Source organism: Dermochelys coriacea, chromosome 1, assembly GCF_009764565.3.
Source record: "Dermochelys coriacea isolate rDerCor1 chromosome 1, rDerCor1.pri.v4, whole genome shotgun sequence".
Taxonomy (NCBI): Eukaryota; Metazoa; Chordata; order Testudines; family Dermochelyidae; genus Dermochelys; species Dermochelys coriacea.
In genome coordinates, this window is record NC_050068.2 from 421,458 (window position 1) to 446,531 (window position 25,074).

At 50.9% G+C, this 25,074-nt stretch overlaps 1 protein-coding gene across 1 annotated transcript in view; it reads right to left on the bottom strand.

The window, feature by feature from the left end:
• DNHD1 (dynein heavy chain domain 1) overlaps positions 1 to 25,074 on the bottom strand; it is a 145,328-nt gene that overhangs the window by 18,321 nt on the left and 101,933 nt on the right. The window contains 2 exon segments of the mRNA XM_043503758.1: positions 107 to 548; positions 10,200 to 10,631. Of these exon segments, the coding sequence (XP_043359693.1) occupies positions 107 to 548; positions 10,200 to 10,631 (874 nt within the window).

Below are 25,074 nucleotides of genomic sequence, written 5' to 3' on the forward strand. Positions count from 1 at the left end.
CTGGTCGCTGGTAGCAGAGGGCTCAGTCACTCCCCACCCAGAGGGCCAGGTGCTGGGGTGGGGGGTGAGCTGGTCCCAGGCCTGGCTTCTCATTCCCCTCACTCACCCTCATCCACTTTCTGTGCCACGAGGAGCCAGGTGAGGGCCTGCTGGTCAGGGTCGAGCAGCAGGGGCCAGCTGCGGGAGCAGGCGTGAGCGTCTGTGCAGAGCAGCAGGGCAGCCTGGCGCCCGGCCAAGTCCTGTGGCTTCCGGGCCCTGACCCAGGCACGCTGCTCCCTCTCCGAGCTCAGCATGGTCAGCAGACAGAAGTCCTGACGCACAGGCAGCAGGGCTGGGCCATGGGGAGCCGGGCCAGGGCAGGGCAGCTCCTTCTCCAGCACCCTCCGCACGTCGTCTGGCCCCAGGGAGCTTTGGCGCCTGGCACAGATATCCTGCCACTTCTCCAGCAGCTCCTGGCGCCGCGGTGGAGGGAAGGCACCCAAGTAGGAGACAGCAGCTGCACAAAGGAGTGCGTCCCCCTGGGCCGTGCTGCAGTTCTGCTCCAAGAGCTGTGAGGAGACAAGGCAGGGTCAGCAGGGAACCCCACCCCTAGGAGAAGCCCTGCTCCCAGAACCCCATCCCTGATCCCGGGGGGAGCCCCACCCGCAGACCCCACCCCCGGGGGGGGAGCCCTGCTCGCAGATCCTGTACACCCCAATCTCCACTCCTAAAGACCGCTGCATCCAGAGTCTATACTCAAATCTCCAACCCTCACACCAAGATAGACTAACTCGACACATGGCTCCCTCCCTCCAGCCCGGGGGAGCAGATCCTGGATGTGGGCACTGGCAGCACCAAGAGGTGCCGCTGGCTGGCTCTAACTGCCGCAGCCCCAGGCAGCGCTGGACTTGGCCTACAGGAGTTCCAGAGTACAGGGCAAGGAGAGATGGGGAGTCCCAGGAACGGATGGGGAAATACGTCCCAAAATCCTTTGCACTGGCTCTTTGGCTTCCTGGGACACTGGCTGCCCCAGGCGTCGGGGAGGGGATTCATAGATACTAAGGTCAGAAGGGACTATTCTGATCATCTAGTCCAACCTCCTGCACAACGCAGGCCACAGAATCTCACCCACCCACTCCTATGAAAAACCTCACCTATGTCTGAGCTATTGAAGTCCTCAAATCGTGGTTTAAAGACTTCAAGGAGCAGAGAAGCCTCCCTCAAGTGACCCGTGCCCCATGCTACAGAGGAAGGCGAAAAACCTCCAGAGTCTCTCCAATCTGCCCTGGAGGAAAATTCCTTCCCGACCCCAAATATGGCGATCAGCTAAACCCTGAGCATATGGGCAAGATTCACCAGCCAGATACTACAGAAAATTCTTTCCTGGGTAACTCAGATCCCATCCATCTAATATCCCATCTCAGGGGATTAGGCCTATTTACCCTGAATATTTAAAGATCAATTACTTACCAAAATCCCATTATCCCATCATACCATCTCCTCCATAAACTTATCAAGTCAAATCTTAATGCCAGATAGATCTTTTGCCTCCACTGCTTCCCTTGGAAGGCTATTCCAAAACTTCACTCCTCTGATGGTTAGAAACCTTCCTCTAATTTCAAGTCTAAACTTCCAGTTTATACCCATTTGTTCTTGTGTCCACATTGGTGCTGAGCTTAAATAATTCCTCTCCCTCTCCTATATTTATCCCTCTGATATATTTATAGAGAGCAATCATATCTCCCCTCAACCTTCTTTTAGTTAGGCTAAACAAGCCACGCTCCTTAAGTCTCCTTTCATAAGACAAAAAGAAAAGGAGTACTTGTGGCACCTTAGAGACTAGCAAATTTATTAGAGCATAAGCTTTCGAGAGCTACAGCTCACTTCATCGGATGCATTTGGTGGAAAAAACAGAGGAAAGATTTATATATATATATATATATATATATATATATATATATATATATATATATATATATACATACACATACACATACACATACACACACACACACACACACAGAGAACATGAAACAATGGGTTTATCATACACACTGTAAGGAGAGTGATCACTTAAGATAAGCTATCACCAACAGCAGGGGGGGGAAGGAGGAAAACCTTTCATGGTGACAAGCAAGGTAGGCTAATTCCAGCAGTTAACAAGAATATCAGAGGAACAGTGGGGGGTGGGGTGGGAGGGAGAAATACCATGGGGAAATAATCACAGGTTTCAGAGTAGCAGCCGTGTTAGTCTGTATTCGCAAAAAGAAAAGGAGTACTTGTGGCACCTTAGAGACTAACAAATTTATTAGAGCATAAGCTTTCGTGAGCTACCGATGAAGTGAGCTGTAGCTCACGAAAGCTTATGCTCTCATAAATTTGTTAGTCTCTAAGGTGCCACAAGTACTCCTTTTCTTCATGGGGAAATAGTTTTACTTTGTGTAATGACTCATCCATTCCCATTCTTTATTCAAGCCTAAGTTAATTGTATCCAGTTTGCAAATTAATTCCAATTCAGCAGTCTCTCGTTGGAGTCTGTTTTTGAAGCTTTTTTGTTGAAGGATAGCCACTCTTAGGTCTGTGATCGAGTGACCAGAGAGATTGAAGTGTTCTCCAACTGGTTTTTGAATGTTATAATTCTTGACATCTGATTTGTGTCCATTCATTCTTTTACGTAGAGACTGTCCAGTTTGGCCAATGTACATGGCAGAGGGGCATTGCTGGCACATGATGGCATAGATCACATTGGTAGATGCGCAGGTGAACGAGCCTCTGATAGTGTGGCTGATGTGATTAGGCCCTATGATGGTGTCCCCTGAATAGATATGTGGACAGAGTTGGCAACAGGCTTTGTTGCAAGGATAGGTTCCTGGGTTAGTGGTTCTGTTGTGTGGTGTGTGGTTGCTGGTGAGTATCTGTTTCAGGTTGGGGGGTTATCTGTCAGCAAGGACTGGCCTGTCTCCCAAGATCTGTGAGAGTGATGGGTCATCCTTCAGGATAGGTTGTAGATCCTTGATGATGCGTTGGAGAGGTTTTAGTTGGGGGCTGAAGGTGATGGCTAGTGGCGTTCTGTTGTTTTCTTTGTTGGGCCTGTCCTGTAGTAGGTGACTTCTGGGTACTCTTCTGGCTCTGTCAATCTGTTTCTTCACTTCAGCAGGTGGGTATTGTAGTTGTAGGAATGCATGATAGAGATCTTGTAGGTGTTTGTCTCTGTCTGAGGGGTTGGAGCAAATGCGGTTATATCGTAGCGCTTGGCTGTAGACAATGGATCGAGTGGTATGATCTGGATGAAAGCTAGAGGCATGTAGGTAGGAATAGCGGTCAGTAGGTTTCCGATATAGGGTGGTGTCGATGGTCACATAAATAAATAAATAAATAAATAACAGAACGCCACTAGCCATCACCTTCAGCCCTCAACTAAAACCTCTCCAACGCATCATCAAGGATCTACAACCTATCCTGAAGGATGACCCATCACTCTCACAGATCTTGGGAGACAGGCCAGTCCTTGCTGACAGATAGCCCCCCAACCTGAAACAGATACTCACCAGCAACCACACACCACACAACAGAACCACTAACCCAGGAACCTATCCTTGCAACAAAGCCTGTTGCCAACTCTGTCCACATATCTATTCAGGGGACACCATCATAGGGCCTAATCACATCAGCCACACTATCAGAGGCTCATTCACCTGCGCATCTACCAATGTGATCTATGCCATCATGTGCCAGCAATGCCCCTCTGCCATGTACATTGGCCAAACTGGACAGTCTCTACGTAAAAGAATGAATGGACACAAATCATAGAATCATAGAATCATAGAATCATAGAATATCAGGGTTGGAAGGGACCCCAGAAGGTCATCTAGTCCAACCCCCTGCTCAAAGCAGGACCAAGTCCCAGTTAAATCATCCCAGCTAGGGCTTTGTCAAGCCTGACCTTAAAAACCTCTAAGGAAGGAGATTCTACCACCTCCCTAGGTAACGCATTCCAGTGTTTCACCACCCTCTTAGTGAAAAAGTTTTTCCTAATATCCAATCTAAACCTCCCCCATTGCAACTTGAGACCATTACTCCTCGTTCTGTCATCTGCTACCATTGAGAACAGTCTAGAGCCATCCTCTTTGAAACCCCCTTTCAGGTAGTTGAAAGCAGCTATCAAATCCCCCCTCATTCTTCTCTTCTGCAGACTAAACAATCCCAGCTCCCTCAGCCTCTCCTCATAAGTCATGTGCTCTAGACCCCTAATCATTTTCGTTGCCCTTCGTTGTACTCTTTCCAATTTATCCACATCCTTCCTGTAGTGTGGGGCCCAAAACTGGACACAGTACTCCAGATGAGGCCTCACCAGTGTCGAATAGAGGGGAACGATCACGTCCCTCGATCTGCTCGCTATGCCCCTACTTATACAACCCAAAATGCCATTGGCCTTCTTGGCAACAAGGGCACACTGCTGACTCATATCCAGCTTCTCGTCCACTGTCACCCCTAGGTCCTTTTCCGCAGAACTGCTGCCGAGCCATTCGGTCCCTAGTCTGTAGCGGTGCATTGGATTCTTCCATCCTAAGTGCAGGACCCTGCATTTATCCTTATTGAACCTCATTAGATTTCTTTTGGCCCAATCCTCCAATTTGTCTAGGTCCTTCTGTATCCTATCCCTCCCCTCCAGCGTATCTACCACTCCTCCCAGTTTAGTATCATCCGCAAATTTGCTGAGAGTGCAATCCACACCATCCTCCAGATCATTTATGAAGATATTGAACAAAACGGGCCCCAGGACCGACCCCTGGGGCACTCCACTTGACACCGGCTGCCAACTAGACATGGAGCCATTGATCACTACCCGTTGAGCCCGACAATCTAGCCAGCTTTCTACCCACCTTATAGTGCATTCATCCAGCCCATACTTCCTTAACTTGCTGACAAGAATGCTGTGGGAGACCGTGTCAAAAGCTTTGCTAAAGTCAAGAAACAATACATCCACTGCTTTCCCTTCATCCACAGAACCAGTAATCTCATCATAAAAGGCGATTAGATTAGTCAGGCATGACCTTCCCTTGGTGAATCCATGCTGACTGTTCCTGATCACTTTCCTCTCCTCTAAGTGCTTCAGGATTGATTCTTTGAGGACCTGCTCCATGATTTTTCCAGGGACTGAGGTGAGGCTGACCGGCCTGTAGTTCCCAGGATCCTCCTTCTTCCCTTTTTTAAAGATGGGCACTACATTAGCCTTTTTCCAGTCATCCGGGACTTCCCCCGTTCGCCACGAGTTTTCAAAGATAATGGCCAAGGGCTCTGCAATCACAGCCGCCAATTCCTTCAGCACTCTCGGATGCAATTCGTCCGGCCCCATGGACTTGTGCACGTCCAGCTTTTCTAAATAGTCCCTAACCACCTCTATCTCTACAGAGGGCTGGCCATCTCTTCCCCATTTTGTGTTGCCCAGCACAGCAGTCTGGGAGCTGACCTTGTTAGTGAAAACAGAGGCAAAAAAAGCATTGAGTACATTAGCTTTTTCCACATCCTCTGTCACTAGCTTGCCTCCCTCATTCAGTAAGGGGCCCACACTTTCCTCAGATGTCAAGAATCAGATGTCAAGAATTATAACATTCAAAAACCAGTTGGAGAACACTTCAATCTCTCTGGTCACTCGATCACAGACCTAAGAGTGGCTATCCTTCAACAAAAAAGCTTCAAAAACAGACTCCAACGAGAGACTGCTGAATTGGAATTAATTTGCAAACTGGATACAATTAACTTAGGCTTGAATAAAGAATGGGAATGGATGAGTCATTACACAAAGTAAAACTATTTCCCCATGGTATTTCTCCCCCCCACCCCACCCCCCACTGTTCCTCTGATATTCTTGTTAACTGCTGGAATTAGCCTACCTTGCTTGTCACCATGAAAGGTTTTCCTCCTTTCCCCCCCCCCCGCTGCTAGTGATGGCTTATTTTAAGTGATCACTCTCCTTACAGTGTGTATGATAAACCCATTGTTTCATGTTCTCTGTGTGTGTGTGTGTATATAAATCTCTCCTCTGTTTTTTCCACCAAATGCATCCGATGAAGTGAGCTGTAGCTCACGAAAGCTTATGCTCTAATAAATTTGCGAGTCTCTAAGGTGCCACAAGTACTCCTTTTCTTTTTGCGAATACAGACTAACACGGCTGCTACTCTGAAACCTTTCATAAGACAAGTTTTCCATTCCTCGGATCATCCTAGTAGCCCTTCTCTGTACCTGCTCCAGTTTGAATTCATCCTTTTTAAACATGGGAGACCAGAACTGCACACAGTATTCTAGGTGAGGTCTCACCAGTGCCTTGTATAACGGTACTAAAACCTCCTTATCCCTACTGGAAATGCCTCTCCTGATGCATCCCAAAACCGCATTCGCTTTTTTCACAGCCATATCACACAGGATGACTATGAGCTGTCAATGATCAACCAATACTCCAAGGTCCTTCTCCTCTTCCGTTACTTCTAATTGATGCGTCCCCAACTTATAACTAAAATTCTTGTTATTAATCCCTAAATGCATAACCTTACACTTCTCACAATTAAATTTCATCCTATTACTATTACTCCAGTTTACAAGGTCATCCAGATCCTCCTGTATAATATCCCGATCCTTCTCTGAATTGGCAATACCTCCCAGCTTTGTATCATCTGCAAACTTTATTAGCACACTCCCACTTTTTGTGCCAAGGTCAGTAATGAAAAGATTAAATAAGATTGGTCCCAAAACCGATCCCTGAGGAACTCCACTGGTAACCTCCCTCCAACCTGACAGTTTGCCTTTCAGTAGGACCCGTTGCAGTCTCCCCTTTAACCAATTCCTTATCCACCTTTTGATGTTCATACTGATCCCAATCTTCTCCAATTTAACCAATAATTCCCCCTGTGGCATGGTATCAAATGCCTTACTGAAATCTAGGTAAATTAGATCCACTGCGTTTCCTTTATCTAAAAAATCTGTTACTTTCTCAAAGAAGGAGATCAGGTTGGTTTGGCACGATCTACCTTTTGTAAAACCATGTTGTATTTTGTCCCATTTACCATTGACTTCAATGTCCTTAACTAATTTCTCCTTCAAAATTTTTTCCAGAATCTTGCATACTACAGATGTCAAACTAACTGGCCTGTGGTTACCCGGATCACTTTTTTTTCCTTTCTTAAAAATAGGAACTATATTAGCAATTCTCCAATATTCAGTACAACTCCTGAGTTTACAGATTCATTAAAAATTCTTGCTAATGGGCTTGCAATTTCAGGTGCCAATTCCTTTAATATTCTTGGATGAAGGTTATCTGGGCCCCCCGATTTAGTCCCATTAAGCTGTTTGAGTTTTGCTTCTACCTCAGATATGGTAACATCTACCTCCATATCCTCATTCCCATTTGTCATGCTACCATTATCCCTAAGATCCTCTTTAGCCTTATTAAAGACTGAGGCAAAGTATTTGTTTAGATATTGGGCCATGCCTAGATTATCTTTAACCTCCGCTCCATCCTCAGTGTTTAGCGGCCCCACTTCTTTCTTAGTTTTCTTCTTATTTATATGGCTATAGAACCTTTTACTATTGGTTTTAATTCCCTTTGCAAGGTCCAACTCTACTCGACTTTTAGCCTGTCTCACTTTATCCCTACATGTTCTGACCTCAATTAGGTAGCTTTCCTTGCTGATCCCTCCCATCTTCCACTCCCTGTATGCTTTCTGCTTCTTCATAATCACCTCTCTAAGATGCTTGCTCATCCAGCTTGGTCTACAACTCCTGCCTATAAATTTTTTCCCCTTTCTTGGGATACAGGCTTCCGATAGCTTCTGCAGCTTTGATTTAAAGTAATCCCAGGCCTCCTCTACCTTTAGATCCATAAATTCTTCAGTCCAATCCACTTCCCTAACTAATTTCCTTAATTTTTGAAAGTCAGCCCTTTTGAAATCAAAAACTCTAGTTGCAGATTTATTTTTGTTAATCCTTCCGTTCAGTTTGAACTGAATTAGCTCATGATCACTTGAGCCAAGATTATCACCTACAACCATTTCTTCTATGAGGTCCTCGCTACTCACCAAAATTAAATCTAAAATGGCATCCCCTCTAGTCGGTTCAGCAACTACATGATGAACGAATCCATCAGCTATTGCATCTAGGAAAATCTGAGCCCTATTATTATTACTAGCACTGGTCCTCCAGTCTATATCTGGGAAATTAAAGTCTCCCATGATCACGCAGTTTCCATTAGTATTTACTTGATTAAAGACATTAAAAAGGGCTCTATCCATATCCAATTTAGATCCCGGAGGTCTATAGCACACCCCAAGCACTATCGTAGGAGAGGCTCTACTAGTTATCTTCCCCAATGTAATTTTTGCCCAGACGGACTCTGTCTTATCCATCACATCGCTTCTTATTTCTTTGCATTCTACCTTATCATTGATATACAATGCTACTCCACCCCCTTTACCTTTATTTCTGTCTTTCCTAAATAGCACATACACTTCAATACCTGTAAGTCCAGTCATGACTACTATTCCACCATGTTTCTGTTATCCCTATAATATCTGGTTTCACTTCCTGCACCAGTAGCTCTAGTTCCTCCATTTTGTTACCTAGGCTCCTCGCATTGGTGTACAAACATCTTAATTTTTGCTGTTTGGCCTCACATTTTGTACCCTATTAGGCACAGTCATTCTACAGCCAGTATAACCTATTAGACTAGTATCCACACCGCCCTTGCTCCTTATATACATTCTCCTACCCACGGCTGTATCCTTTCTTACTTCGTCTTCTTCCCTCTCAATGCTAAAATCTGGCGTGGAGATTACCTGGACATCTCCCAGCCATCTCCCCCAAATTCCTAGTTTAAAGCTTTCTTTATCAGTTGTGCCAGCCTCCATCCTAGAAGTCTATTTCCTTCCCTACTCAGATGAAGTCCATCCCGAGAGAACTGTCCTCTGTCCGTGAATGCCTCCCAGTGGCCATACATCCCAAAGCCCTCCTTATAGCACCACTGCCTAAGCCATCTGTTGACAGTCATAATCTTGTCAGACCTTTGTTGACCTTCTCTAGGAACAGGCAGGATCCCGCTAAAGATCACCTGAGCCTCAATTTCCTTAAGCGTCTTCCCCAGCCTAGCATAGTCTCCCTTGATACTTTCCAGCGAGAATCTGGCCATATCATTTGTTCCCACATGAAGGATAATTAGGGGATTCTTTCCCGCTCCCTTTAGGATCCTTTTCAACCTCAGGTCTACATCTCGTATCTTAGCACCCGGAAGACAGCACACCCTTCTATTCTCTGGATTAGCTCTAGTTACAGGCCTGTCTATTCTTCTCAATAAAGAGTCCCCGATCACATAGACCTGCCTTTTCCTGGTGACAGTGCTATTCTCCAGTCTCTCCCCTGTTCCCTCTGGCTGCAAGTTCTTTCCATTCCTATTTTCCCTTATAATCCTCTTCAACCCATCCTGTATCCTCCTGGGGCTCATATTTGGTGTAGTCTCCCTTGACTCTTCCCCTTTACCTATAGGACTAGCCTCTCTTCTCTTCTTCCTTGCCCTTCCACCTTCAGCAACTACCTGCCGAGCCCCTTCTTCATTTTCCAACTCTGCAAACCTGTTCCTAAGCTCTATTTCTCCTTTACTAGCCCGTCTTTTCCTCTGCCTGGTTCTTTTAGTCACATGCTTCCACTGACCACTTTCCTCACCCAGTCTCCCCTCAAAATTCCCCAGCCCTGCTTCCATCTGTAAGTCTGAGCTTTTCCCTTCAGATACCTCCATCATCTGCTCCATCATCTGCTCAAACCCCTTCCTAAACTCAATGAGACTTTCCACCTGCATCTCCAGACCTCGGATCTTTTCCTCCATCAGCTCTATCAGACGACATTTCATGCAGAAAAAACTCTTACCAGGTCCCCCCTCCAGGATCATGTACCTACCACAGCTTCCACATCCAGCCATCCTCAATGTGTCTTCCACTACAGGAGTCACTCCCACAGCTGCCTCCATATCTGTCATCGCCTTCCCACCTAAGTCCTGTTCATCTGGGAAACACAAGCCACACCAAAAAGACCACCCCCCCAGCAAAACCAAACCTCAAACAAGCACCACAATACAAACTCCCCTTGCAAACTCCCAGTCAAACTCCCCTGTTTACAGCTCTGTTTGCTAGCTCCTGGGCCACTGCCGCTGTCTGTGACTAGGCCATCCCAGTCGTTACCTTCACTGCCGCTGTCCAGTTGGCCACGTGCATTGCCATCGAGCTCTCAACGGTGCCAGCCTTCTCCTTCTCCTGCAGGATGTGACGGAGCTCGCGGTCCACGGCCTCCTGATGCTCAATGGCCTTCAGCAGCTCCACGCCCCAGCCCGAGCTCAACTCTTTCAGCTTCTCAGCCTGCAGGTGCCGGTCACCCAGCCGCCCCTTCTCCGCCCGAATCTGGAGTTTGCATTGCTGCAGCTGCATCAAAGTGGGCTCCCAAATGCGCAGAGCCTGGTGATACCAATAGATGGCGCAGATCCACTGGCACAGGGCAGCTGCGGATTTGCTGATACTCTGCAGGGAGGCAGCGCAGAAGCTCGCATCCGACACCACCTGGCCCAGAGCCTGGAACAGGTCGCTGGGGAGCTCGTCCTTTGGGTAGAAGAGCAGCTCCTGGTGAGCAGAGAGGAGAGGGGTGAGGCTGGACTCAGAGAGGGGGCCTCAGGCAGCCAGGCCCCCTGGACTAGTGGCACACCCCAAAGCCAGACCCTGACCCCTCCATAATAGAGTCCTGGATTTTTTAATCCCGCTCCTGCCCCACATTGATTCTTGCATTTTTATCCCACTTCCATCAGCCAAACCTGTGGCCCCCAATTCCCACAAGAGAGCGTGCACGAGCCTCCCCCTGGCCCATGCTATGAACACACAAATCCAAACACACCAGGCCACATATGAGCTGTATACACGGAATGCAGACACACGTACATGCTAAACTGAAGAGAGTTTTACTGGTTTCCTGCAAATTCCTGCCACGTGGTTGTTTTGCCCACCCAATCCCGCCCACCACAAAGTGCATTTTATCTACCCTACTATTATAGCAGGTGGGGTTGCCAGCCCTCCAGGACTGTCCTGGAGTCTCCAGGAGTTAAAGATGACTCTTTAATTGAAGCTTATGTCATGGGATGGCCCCTCCAGGGATATGTCCAACCAAGACTGGCCACCCTAACAGTAGCGGGCGCTGTGGTCTCACAGGGGCAGGCGAGGAGCCCATGGCATGGCGTGCTGGAGAGATGTGGGGCATGTGATGAATGTGGGAATGGTTTTATGAACAATCCCTCTGTCACTCTTGTCTATGTCCTTGGGAGTGACCCAGGACCCACACAGCTCCATGGGGTCAGGCCTGGGACCTCCAGCACTCCAAAATTGGGCCTTAGGAGACAGGTCGCTGGCACCCAATCATGGCTCCCTGCAGCGAATCCGGCCAAGCCAGAATCCAGTGGGAGACTTATACTGTCCCCTTCAGGGTGCTCTTGTTGGGGGGGCTGTTGGCCGCTCACTAAAATTTACCGGGGGGGTTTGATTGACCCTCTCCCAGTACCAAAAGGAAGGGGGAGGATCAATGGGAAACCAGGCCCCTGAGACTGACAGGCCTCAGGGCAATGGGGAGAGGCCCATGCTCCCAGTCAGCCTGACTGACAGGGCGCGCGGGCCAATGAGGGAGCGATGAGTCCGGGCGTCCCATCCTCGGTGTGAGCTGGGGCTGCTGGGCCAGAGCGGGGCGAGCTAAGGGGGGGGCAGAGCAGCAGCCAGAGCCAGAGGGGGCAGCCCAGGGAGCTGGAGGGAGAGCAGCAGTGGAGCTGGAGCAGGGGCAGACGGCAGGAGCTGGGGTGGGGGCTGGAGCTAGAATTGGGGGTGGGAGCTGAGGGCAGGAGCTGGGGCAGAGGGCAGGAGCTGGGGGCTAGATGTGGGGCTGGGGGCAGGAGCTGGGCTGGGGGCTGGAGCAGGGGCAGGAGCTGGGCTGGGGGCTGGAGCTAGAATTGGGGGTGGGAGCTAGAGGTGGGGCTGGGGCTGGGGCTGGGGCTGGAGCAGTCCGGAGCCGAGTGCGTGAGCAGCCAGGTGGGCAGAGTGAGAGAGACCCTGGGCAGCGGGCCCAGTGAGGGAGACGCCCCCCGGCCAAGAGACCTTGCAGCCCAGACTGGGAGGGGGATCGTAACCCCCATGGGGGGGGAGGCAATGCTGGGGGGCAGGGCCCTGCCACCTAGAGCCTGAGGGCATGGGCCACCGCCAGAGCAAGTGTCTGACCTGCGGCATCCCTGCAGCACAGCCAGGGCCTGGGCCGTGTGAGGAATGGACTGTGAACTGCCCTGACATCCAGCCATGGCTGTTTGGGATTCCCCCGTGCGGAGTGGGGTGACAGCTTTTCCTTCCATCTTTCCCAGTTTCTCCTCATTTTTAATGACTTGCTGTGTAATAAATCATGTTTGCTTTGAACTGTCTGTGATGACCAGTGGGTCAGGAAAGCGCCTGGCATGGACAGAGCACCCCGGAGTGGGGACACCTGAGCCCTGTCCTAAGTACAACAGCCAGATTGAGGGTCAAGCCCCAGGAATCCTGGGCCCACCTTGGTCAGGGCTACAAGGACTCTGCCACCCAGAAGAGTGGAAGGAGACCCCTCCAGTCAGGCAGGCCTCTGGGCAAGGGAGCGGGAGCAAGGACTCAGATCCTTTCACTAGCCCATTTCACCGGGGTGGCGTATAAGCCAGGAAAGTTCCCCACAAGAACAGGACCATTCCCTTTCTTACACTCTTAATAAGTATGTGCAGTACCACCAGGAAGCCTTTCCAAACAAGGTAGCAATTTATCAGTCACCTGAAATTGTCACAGAGTCCCCGGGGTTCAGAGTAGCAGCCGTGTTAGTCTGTATTCGCAAAAAAGAAAAGGAGGACTTGTGGCACCTTAGAGACTAACAAATTTATTTGAGCATAAGCTTTCGTGAGCTACAGCTCACTTCATCAGATTAGTGAGCTGTAGCTCATGAAAGCTTATGCTCAAATAAATTTGTTAGTCTCTAAGGTGCCACAAGTACTCCTGTTCTTTTTTGGAGTCCCTGGGGGCGATGATCTGGAACTGCTCCCTATGAAGCCAGGCAGGACTCTGGGGAATTCTCCCTTCTGGGAGCAGACTGTCTTCAGGACACACAGCTCACACAGCTTCCACCTTCCTGAGTCTGACCTCAGAGCATTCAGCATCCTCTGCCCCTCCATGCGCTTCCCCCAGCGAGTCTGCCCAGGTGAGATCTGGGGGGGGGGCCAGAGGGTCCTGCCCCCCAACTCCGCAGTCAGACGTGACTCTCAGCCAGCCAGTAAAACAGAGGTTTATTACACGACAGGAACAGGGTCTAAACCAGACCTTGTAGGTGCAGAGAACAGGACCCCTCAGCTGGGTCCATTTTGGGGGGCAGTGAGCCAGACAACCACGTCTGCACTTCACTCCTCATCCCCAGCCAGCCCCAAACTGAAACTCTCCCCAGCCCCCCCTCCTCTGGGCTTTGCCCCTTTCCTGGGCCAGGAGGGCACCGGATTCCTTTGTTCTCCAACCCTTTAGCTCTCACCTTGCAGGGGGGAAGGGCCAGGCCATCAGTTGCCAGGAAACAGGGTGTTGGCCCTTCTCTGTGTCCAGACCCCCGCCCACACCTGCCCTCTAGGACTCTGCAAGGATCACACACCCTTATCCCACCCCCTAGATACTTAAGAACTGCATCGGGGGAACTGAGGCATCCCCACACTACTGAGAAGAAACATTAAGAACAGTCCCGCTTTGTCACATCTCTCCCCCCTTCGAGACTGAACTGAGAAGGGTCACTTTAGCCGGTGACCTGGGGAAGTTCGAAGCCACCAATGTTCCCATGGATGCCCCAGCATCTCTCCTGTTCCTTGGTGGGACTTACACCAGGCCCTTCCAGTTTCACACCCTCCCTTAGTTCAGAGGTGGTCGATAGCACTTGCATGCCACGTGTGGGAAGGTTTATGCGGCTCGTGCCTTTTGCCACCCCAATACCTCTGGGGGTCAAACTGGGATTGGGTCTTCCCCCAGCGCTCCAGTCTGGAGGCCTGCAATTCAGGCTCTCTTGATTAAGAGCCCCCATCTTGACCTGGGCCACATACTGTTCACTTACAGAACTAGCATGGAGACATCCCTTTCTCAACAACCTTGTCTCCTCAACAAGCTGGCCAAACACAGCCACATGGTTAGAGGACTGTTCAACTTTCTTACAGCTTTCACTCCATCTGAGACCTTCTCAAAGCCATCCACACTGGATCCTTCAACAGGAAAGTCAGTGGATCCATTCACAACAGAAAATTTCCAGCTGTTAGGAACTGAAACTTTCTCGATGAATTTAGCCATATGGAGTGGAAATCTATCCGATGAAGTGAGCTGTAGCTCACGAAAGCTTATGCTCAAATAAATTTGTTAGTCTCTAAGATGCCAGAAGTACTCCTTTTCTTTTTTCTTGATTAAATCACTTTCACACCCTTCAGTGCAATAAACTGCTTGCAAAGACAACCATGAGGATTCCTTTCCCTAGGGGCTTTTCTATGCAACAATTCACTCTTCACAGAAATTCTGCCCTTACCCTCTTCACCTAGGGCTTGCTCTAGAGGAACACTTTCCTGAGCAACAACAGACTCTTTCTGGGTCTCACTTACATCCAGAATTACCTCTGCCCCATCAGGCGGATTCCTACACAATCCCCTTTCAGGCATACTGACAGACTTCCTAGATAAAAAGTCAGAGGTATTCTCCTTCTTCCACCCTCTTCACCTTCCCATCCTGCTGACTAGACAAAGCCATCAGCTCACAAGGCTGCCTAGGCTCATCCAAACTTTCCTTTCCAAGCACCTTGCCACTCCCGACAGATCCCCTGCCCTGCCTGTGTCTCCCCCCACTCAGCTGAGGTCTCAGCTCCCACTGTGCTCAGCGCTGCCCTTGCTGTCCCAGTGGGGGTAGGTAGCGAGCTCGCTGCTTTCCTCACTGCATCAGAGCCAGCCTGAGCCCCCTCTCCGGTGGGAAGCATCTCTCTGTCCCACCCAGCCCCAGGGGGCTGGTTATAGGCTTAGGTATAGGTTATAGGCAGGTATCCTGAGCCTAGCAGCTCCTCCCTGCTGCCAGCCAGGTCACCTGCATTTCCACTGACCATTTCCCTCTCCACCAATTGGTTCCCTGGATTCAAATTCAAACCCTTGGCAGTTACATGAGCAAGGCCTGGATCCTGTCCCAAAGAGACACAGTCACCCCACAACAGGGTCTCGCAGCTGGTATCCTGGATAACCCCAACGACCAGCCAGCCCCACCCCTCCTGGGTCTGCACAGGGATCTGGGCCATAGGCAGAGCGAGGGGCTTCATCCTGGGACCCCCCAGCCCCCAGCATCTGAGGCTGCACCACAGATGTGGTCTCCTCATCTCAAAAATGATATACTGGCATTAGAAAAGGTTCAGAAAAGGGCAACTAAAATGATTAGGGGTTTGGAACAGGTCCCATATGAGGAGAGATTAAAGAGGCTAGGACTTTTCCGCTTGGAAAAGAGGAGACTAAGGGGGGATATGATAGAGGTCTATAAAATCATGAGTGGTGTGGAGAAAGTGAATAAGGAAAAGTTATGTACTTGTTCCCATAATATAAGAACTAGGGGCCACCAAATGAAATAAATGGGTAGCAGGTTTAAAACAAATAAAAGGAAGTTCTTCTTCACTCAGTGCACAATCAACCTGTGGAACTCCTTGCCTGAGGAAGTTGTGAAGGCTAGGACTATAACAACAGGTGTGACAAAGTTCCTGCTCTACCTTGGTGGGTCTTGCGCTTATTGGCAGATTTGCTCACCTTGGAGCTTCATGGCAGCCCTCAGCTTGGCCGTTTTTCTGAACCCACAGTCCAGGTCAACTCCTCCTGTGTCTGACCAGGAGTTGGGAGGATTTGGGGGGAACCCAGGCCTGCCCTCTACTCCAGGTTCCAGCCCAGGGCCCTGTGGAATGCAGCTGTCTAGAACTGCCTCCTGGAACAGCTGTGTGACAGCTACAACTCCCTGCGCTACTTCCCCATGGCCTCCTCCCGACCCCTTCTTTATCCTCACCACAGGACCTTCCTCCTGGTGTCTGATAATGCTTCTACTCCTCAGTCCTCCAACAGTCCACGTTCTCTCTCTCAGCTCCTAGTGCCTCTTGCTCCCAGCTCCTCACACACGCACCACAAACTGAAGTGAGCTCCCTTTTAAAACCCAGGTCCCCTGATTAGCCTGACTTAATTGATTCTAACAGCTTCTTGATTGGCTGCAGGTGTTCTAGCCAGCCTGTCTTAATTGTCTCCCGAAGGTTCCTGATTGTTCTGGAACCTTCCCTGTTACCTTACCCAGGGAAAAGGGACCTACTTAGCCTGGGGCTAATATATCTGCCTTATATTACTCTCTTATAGCCATCTGGCCCAACCCTGTCACACAGGGTTTAAAAGAGAACTGGATAAATTCACGGAGGTTAAGTCCATTAATGGCTATTAGCCAGGATGGGTAAGGAATGATGTCCCTAGCCTCTGTTTGTCAGAGGGTGGAGATGGATGGCAGGAATGAGATCACTAGATCATTACCTTTAGGTTCACTCCCTCTGGGGCACCTGGCATTGGCCACTGTTGGTAGACAGGATACTGGGCTGGATGGATCTTTGGTCTGACCCAGTATGGCCATTCTTATGTTCTTATGTATCACTTTGAATTCCAGGACGTTGATATGAAGCCGAGCATCTCTTCGAAATCACTGACACTGTACTGCAGTGGTTCCCAAACTGTGGGTTGCGACCCCATAGGGTTGCATCCTCAGCAGATGGGGTCGCGGTGATCACTAGTGTATGGAGGGCACCGTTTTGCTCCACGCAGCGTGACCTTGCATGTATGGCGTGTGTGAGGTCACAAAGCATGGAGGATGCCATTCCATGCTGCCTGGTTTCCAGGAGGAAAGAATTCATTAACATGGGCTAGTGTCAGGAACAAGTGTGCGAACCCTTCTGTATTGTAAAGTTGTCAAGATGGGCTCCCCAACCCAGCAATGAAGCAGCAGTCACTACCGACTTTGTGAGAAATTCTGGGGAGAACAAAATTCCCTTGCAGACCTGATGTGGAGTTCTACACTTTCCAAATCCTTTTACTTGCTTTTATCTGAATCTTTAACTCCAGCTCTGGTAATAAGCTTCAATTTGGGTTCAATCTAGATGTGTCTAAGTGTCATGTGCTTTGGGCAGTGCTGACATGAGGAGAGGCCTGGGGTGAACTGTTTCCCCAGGGCCAGTGGATCAGTATACTTGGCAGGTGGCCAGATAACAAGGGACTGGGCATCTCCTGTAATTAGATGGAGTGTGTAAATTGCTAGCTTGCAGGGGGAACGAGCAGGGCTTCTGGTAGTCCAGAAGGGGAGCTTCTGTTGCCTGCAGCTGATAGACGCCTTTGTGATGAAGCGGAACTGTTCTTAATGTTCTCTCTGAATACTGTGTGGGTGTCTCAGTTTCCCCTAGGCATTTCTTAAGTCTCTAGGTGGTGGGATCAGAGGGTGTGATTGTGGCAGAGCCCTAGAGGGCCAGTGTGATGGTGTCTGCACAGAGAATGGCCGACACCCTGTCTCCTGGCCACTGATGGCCTGGCCCCTCCCCTGCAAGGTGATAGCTAAAGGGTTGGAGAACAAAGAGATCAGGTGGCCTCCTGGCCCGGGAAAGAGAAAGGCCAGAGGAGGGGCTGGAGAGTTTCAGTTTGGAGCTTGCTGGGGAAATGGAGGGAGGCCCAGATGGGGTCTGGGCTCCCTACCCCCACAAGATGGACTTGACTGAGGGGTCCTGTTCTCTGTACCTACAAGCTCATGGTTTTAGACCATGTTCCTGTCATCTAATAAACGTTCTGTTTTACTGGCTGGCTGAGAGTCATGTCTGACTGCGGAGTTGGGGTGCAGGACCCTCTGGCTTCCCCAGGAGCCCTGCGTTTGTGGACTCGCTGGTGGAAATGCATGGTGTGGAAGTTCACGGATTCATGGATGCTGAATGCTCCAAGGTCAGGCCCAGGAAGGTGGAAGCTTTATGAGCTTCTTGCCCTGGAGACAGTCTGCTCACAGAGAGGAGGCTCCCCCAGAGTCCTGACTGGCTTCGTAGGGAGCAGTTCCAGAGCATCGCCCGGTGACTCCATGACAACTGGTGGCAGTGGTGGGATGTACTGCACCCTGTGGATGGTGCTTCTTGCAGTAAGTGACTGGGGAGCAGTAAAGCAAAGGGGGATTAATGAGGACCAGGTGTGCTGAAGGCTCAGAGAGGGCAGCTGAAGGCTCAGTTTCAGGGGGCGAAGGAGCTACGCTTAACCCCTGGGAGTGTGTGACCAGCGAGAAGGACTGTTGCAGTAACAGGGTCCCCCTGGGGATTGCAGCGAGCAGTCCCCGGGGCGGAGGAGTCTGCAGCTCGACCCTGGCAAAGAGGCGGTGACCTCGAGAAGGGCTGGCACCCTAGGCGTTCTTCCTGGAAACCGTGGGAAGCTGAGAGCACACAGGCCTGTGAGTCTACAACAACTTGGGAAGAGCGGTGTGATGGCCTGTCACCATCTCCTTAAGAAGGACATTGTAACCCCATGGAAAAAGAGAGGGTTACGCATGGGAAAGTTCACCAAAGCACAGTTAATCGTGCAGCTGGAGGAGGATGATCGCTCTAAGGAGCAGATTCCTGACCCAAATGGGGCTACAGCAGGATCTGGAAGCAGCTGGAGTGGTAGCCAGCCATCCCCCAAGACTCCTGTCCCTGACCAGATGGGGGCCTTCACGATTGGGTTTCCCATCAGGGGATCAGAGACGGACAGGATTGGAGCTGAGTCCGAGGAGCAAGAGGACTGTGAGAGACAGCGAGAGCCTGAGAAAGAGTTGCAGGAGAAAAAGCAGCACCATGAACTGGCGGTGGTGGAGCGGAGAGGCAGAGGGGACTTCCCAGGGGTGAGTGGGGATAGACCCCAGGGTGCCAGTTCTGCAGGGAACCTTGATACTAAATTGCTGCCCCTGGTTAAGGAGCGGTGGGGGGATGGGGATGCCCCCTCACTGCCTTTGAGCAGGCTGATGATTTGAACCAGGGGGGCCCTGTGGAAAGGCCTCGGTATCTAGTTCCCTTGCTGGGTCCGTCAGCCAGATGGGTGGGGTGGTGGACAGGCTCCCACTCCTGGTCCCAACCTATAAGTCTGTGTGGAGTCTCCTGAGTTCAGGCCCCTCGGACCCCCAGTGGGAGCGGAAGGTGGTGGTCAATGGGGAGACATTCCTGGGGTGGCGAGATCCTGGAACAGAGAGAACTGTTATCAGGCCCCGGATGGTGCAGCCCCAACAGATGCTGAAGGGCTGTGTGACCTGGGTGAGGGTCCCATGGATGGGGCCACTCGCCCTGCCTATGGCCCAGATCCCTGTGCAGACCCGGGGGGGGGGGCTGGCTGGTCGTTCGGGTTCTCCAAGATATCGGCTGTGAGGTCCTGTTGGGGGGTGATTGTTTCTCTTTGGGACAGGATCCAGGCCCTGCTCCTTTAATGGCCAAGGGTTTGAATTTGAATCCAGCGAACCAATCAGCGGAGAGGGAAATGGTCAGTGAAAATGCAGGTGACCTGGCTGGCAGGGGGGAGAGCCGCAGCCCAGAGGATACCTGCCTGCCTGTAACCAGCCCCATGGGGCTGGGTGGGACAGAGAGATGGTCCCCGCCCTCTTGCACACCAGAGAGGGGGCTCAAGAGCAGAGAGCTCGCTGCCTGCCCCCACTGGGACAGCAAGGGCACCGCTGAGCAAGGGGGGAGCCGAGACCCCAGCTGGGGGGACCATAGGCAGGGCAGTTCGGCTGCCAACCAGGTTTAGCTGGTCCAGAGGCGCTGCTGGGAAGTGATCCCACGGCGGGGAGGGAGCGACCAGGGACAGGGCTCAGGCGGGCTGTGACCCCAGGCCCAGCCCACGAGAGGGAGCAGGTCCCGCTCCCGCCCCCAGCCGCTGAACTCCAGACCCAGCTGCAGAAGGATCCCTCCTTGGAGGAGCTGAGGGAACTTGCTGGCCACAGTGCTGCAAACCCCCGTGGGGAAGGCTGCAGGGACAGATTTCCGTGGGAGAAGGGATTCCGGTACCGGGAAGGGGCTCCCCCAGGGGAAGCAGAACTGTGGGGATCAGGAGGCAGCTGGGGGTGCCCCACAAGTGTCGCCGCCAGCTGTCGTACCTGGCCCACGATGTCCCTCTCTCGGGACACCAGGAGATCCAGGCCCCAGGCAGCGGCTACTGCAGAACTGTGACTGGCCCGAGTCTGGGACGCAGCCCAGCGGCACTGCAGGTCCTGCGACCCTGGCCAGAGGATGGGGAAGGCTGGGATAAGGGTGAAGCCCCCTTGAGACCCCTGCCCATCATAGAGGAACCTTTCCAGAAGGGGGCTATGGTCATAGTGGGCCCCCAGCAAGGCGACCCTGGCAGAGAAGAAATACGTCCTGGGGGTGATGGATTTCGCCACCCACTACCCAGAGGCGGGGGCTCCGTCCTCCACCGAGGCAGACACCAGGGCAGACGCGCTGCTGACCATCTTTAGCAGAGAGGGGGTCCCTAGCGAGGTCCTTACAGACCAGGGGTCCAATGTCCTGTCAGCTCGGCTCCGGGGCTGGTGGGAGAAATGGGGGGTGTGGCCCACCTGGGTCTCTGCAGGTCACTCTCCATCCCACGGACTGGTGGAGAGATTCTATGGGGCCCTGGGAATGACGCTGGGGACTTTTATGAATCAGCATCTGCAGGACGGGGACAAGGACCTGCCCCACCTTGATATGGGGACGTGCCCCAGGAATCCACCAGGTTCTTTCCTTTTGAGCTGTTCTATGGGAGGAGAATGAGGGGACCCTGGACCTGGTAAGGGACGATTCAGAGGAGAAGGGGGAAAACCCCCTGGTGGATCTCTTCCCTGAGGTGGGGGCCAATCCTCCCATCAGGTGTCCCCCATTCAGAGTCCCTGGGAAAACAGCCCAGAGCCTGGAGAGAGAGGTCAAGGACACGCTGGCTGTAGAGGTGATCCAGCCGTTCAACAACCCATGGGCCTCATCCATGGGCCTGGTCCCCAAGAAAGACGGGTTGATCCAATTCTGTGGGGACTATCAGAAGCTTAATGCCATCACCGTGTCCGATGCCTACCCCATCCCTAGGCCTGGGGAGATTCTAGACAGGCTGGGGGGGCTCATTACCTCTCTACTAGGGATCTCCCCAAAGGCGACTGGCAGGTGACTTTGGACCCAGATGCCAGGTTGAAATCTGCCTTCACCACCCCTTTGGGGCTCTCTGAGTTCCTGGTCCTGCCTTTCCATCTCAAGGGGGCATTGGCCACCTCCCATCGCCGGCTGGATCGGTTACTGAGGGGGATGGAGAACTTGGCCCTGGCATCCATTGATGACATCTGTGTCTTTAGCCAGACCTGGGAGGAATACATGTCCCAGGTGAAGAGGGTGCTGGGCTGCCTCAAGAAGGCAGGACTGTCGGTAAAAGCTGGAAGGTGTAAGGTGGGGATGGCAGAGGTGTCGTACCTGGGCCACAAGGTAGGGAGTGGCTGCCCAAGCCCAGAGCCAGCCAAGGTGGAGATGATCAGAGATTGGCCCTTTCCCCAGACCAAGAAACAGGTCCAGGCCTTTATTGGGATGGTGGAGTAATACCCACTTGAGCTCCCCAGCTGCCCCCATCACTGAGCTATGTAAGAAGGGTAAACCAGACGAGGTGGTGGGGACCGAGCAGTGCCAGAGGGCTCTCTGTGCACTGAGGGAGGCTCTAATCCAGGACCCGGTAAATCCGGATGTTGCCAAGCCCTTTACAGAGTCACTGACGCTTCAGACACAGGGCTGGGCACGGTGCTGATACAAGCCTATGCTAAGTGGGGGAGATACCCCATCGGATACCTGAGCAAGAAGCTGCTTCCCCGGGAGCAGAACTATGCAACCATCGAGAAGAAATGCCTGGCCATGGGGCAGGCCCTTGAGAAGCTGCAGCCGGATCTATTGGGGCGGCGCTTTACTGTGTACACTGACCCCTCTGCCCCAACATGGCTGCATCCAATGAAAGGGGCTGATGCCGAGCGGCAGGTGACAGAGACACCTGGTCAGAGGGTGGCCAAGGTCAAGATGGGGGCTCTTAACCAAGAGAGCCCGAATCACAGCCCTCCAGACTGGAGCGCTGGGAGAAGATCTGATCCCAGTTTGAACCCCAGGGGTTGTGGGGTGGCAAAAAGGCATAGGCAACATAAACCTTCCCACATGCAAACTGTATGTACCATTGAGCACACCCGACCTAAGGGAGGGCATGAAACTGGAAGGGCCTGGTGTAACTCCCACCAAGGAATGGGAGAGATGTTGGGGCATCCATGGGAACATTGGTGGGTTCAAACTTCCCCAGGTCACCAGCTAAAGTGACCCCACTCAGTTCGGTCTCAAAGGGGGGAGAGATGTGACAAAGTGGGATGTTCTTAATGTTCTTTCTGAATATTGTGTGGGTGCCTCAGATTCCCCTAGGCATTTCTTAAGTATCTAGCTGCTGGGATAAGGGGGTGTGATTGTTGCAGCACCCTAAAGGGCCAGTATGATGGTGTCTGCACAGAGGATGGCTGACGCCCTGTCTCCTGGCCACTGATGGCCTGGGCCCCTCCTCTGCAAAGGTGCCAACTGAAGGTGTTGGAGAACAAAGAGATCAGGTGGCCTCCTGGCCTGGGAAAGAGAGAGATGCCAGAGGAGGGGCTGGAGAGTTTCAGTTTGGAGCTGGCTGGGGAAATGGAGGGAGGCCCAGATGGGGTCTGGGCTCCCTACCCCCACAAGATGGACTTGACTGAGGGGTCCTGTTCTCTGTACCTACAAGCTCATGGTTTTAGACCATGTTCCTGTCATCTAATAAACCTTCTGTTTTACTGGCTGGCTGAGAGTCATGTCTGACTGCAGAGTTGGGGGGCAGGGCTCTCTGGCTTCCCCAGGAGCTCTGCCTGTGTGGACTCATTGTGGGAAGCGCATGGTGGGGCAGAGGATGCTGAATGCTCTGAGGTCAGCCCCAGGAAGGTCGAAGTTGTGTGAGCTTCTTGCCCTGGAGACAGTCTGCTCAGAGAGAGGAGGCTCCCCGAGAGTCCTGCCTGGCTTTGTAAGGCGTAGTTCCAGAGCATCGCCCAGAGACCCCATGACAGCCTGTAAGCTGTAAACTGGTGGTAGCGATTCACCCAGACACCATTGTTAACCCCAGACAGTGTCATGCTAATAAATACGACTTCGTTTTGCCTTGTGTTGCTCCAGAGGCTCATTGGTAGCACAGCCTCTCCCTGGCATCTGAGCCCACCAGAAGGCCCAGTACTGGAGCTGTTGAGGCCAGGTGGCCTGCCTTTGTAGCACAGGGTGACCTCTGGCACACTAATGGAGTACTCCCCGGAGATGGTTGAAAGGCTGGGGCATAGCACATAGCACTTGTGAATCCTGTTAACACTGCACTTGTGGCCCCATGCAGAGCCTCAGCCTGGAGCTCGCTGCTCCCTTAACTGAGCCAGCCAGCTCTACATCTGTAACCACAGAGCCAAGATGGCATTCACCTGCCCCATGGGCAGCCTGCCTCCAGCCCCACTCTCTTCCAATCAGGATCTAGGCTCCATTCTGCTGTGCCTCATCACGGCCAATCAGAGGGGGGGCCAGGAGGGCCATTTGGCCTGGGCCACAAGCTCAAAGGGGGCCTCAAATTTAGACACTTGTTAATTTTTTGGTGTTTGATAAGTTTTGCAACTTGTTTTTATGCGCATCTCTATTGGACCTAAATGTGACACACTCTCTCAGCTTAGAACTGCAATTTTAAGCAAATAAGAGATATGATTTGGTAAAAGACAGAATTTTTTTGTTAACTGATATAGATTTTATCATATTAAAGAGTTCAAAATGTTCACAAATATTAATAAAAATATATCGGTTCTGATGGCACAAGATTAGACTGTGATGAACGTGTTCTCTTAGATCATCTGATTACATAAACAAACCACTACCAGTGGCTGGTGCTGGATCAAGTGCCTGCTGAAAGGTACAGAATTGTTACATTTTAGTGTCTTTATAGTTTTATGTCTAGTTGACTAAGGTATTATTTATGTGTGAGAATTCTTCATTATTATCTTCATACGGTAGCTAAAAGAGGTGACTGGTTGGGGCTGGTTGAGCCCTAGCTTGGTAGCTTGGCCATCATCATGACTTTCGTAGTCTGTAAGCCCAGATTCAAAGTGAAAATTTGTGAGGACAGTCTTGTACAGTGAGTTTCGTGAGGACACACGTTTGAAATGTTTGGACATTATCTCTCTGTCTGTATCCGTGTCTGTGTTTTATATATATATATATATATATATATATATATATGTCATCCCTTTGTCTTCAGCTCAGCCTGTTTTATTATACCTTGCGTGCTTGAGTTTTGATTCAGTGATAAGAATAATAACCTGTTTCATTTTGTATTCTTAATTAGTATTTGTATCATTCAGCATTTGTGTACATGTTTACAGTAGAAGATTTCAAGTGTAGATAAGCTACTTATTTACAGCAGAATATTTCAAGTGTGGATAGGCTACATATTGACCAGATAGATCACTATGAAGAAGAGATCTGAAAGTGTGCAAGGAAGAGATGGCGAAAACAACTGAGGGAAGCAGCAGCTAAGAGCTCAAAGCCAATAACTGCATTTCTCAAACCACTGGAAAACACACCTTACCCAACAAACAATGCTACAGAAATGAAAACTCCGCAACTGCAACAGGTGATATTTCAGTGCCAATACCTGAACAAGAGGACAGTAGTCAAGAAGGAGATGTGCCAACAGTAACAAATGCAGCAGAAGATCCTGTGTGTGATCAAGAAACTCAACAGCAACAGAAAGATGTAGATCTTACGCAGTAAGAGAAATTCATGAGTACTACAGGTTTGACTGTGACTGACTTTGGAATTATTTATAAGAGCAATGCTGCCCAAATGCAATCTTTTCTTCAAATTAGTTGTTTTGAAATTCCAAGTAACATTCCATGAGATGCTATTAATCATGCTTTCTCTACTTATCTGCTGACAAAAACTCTTCCA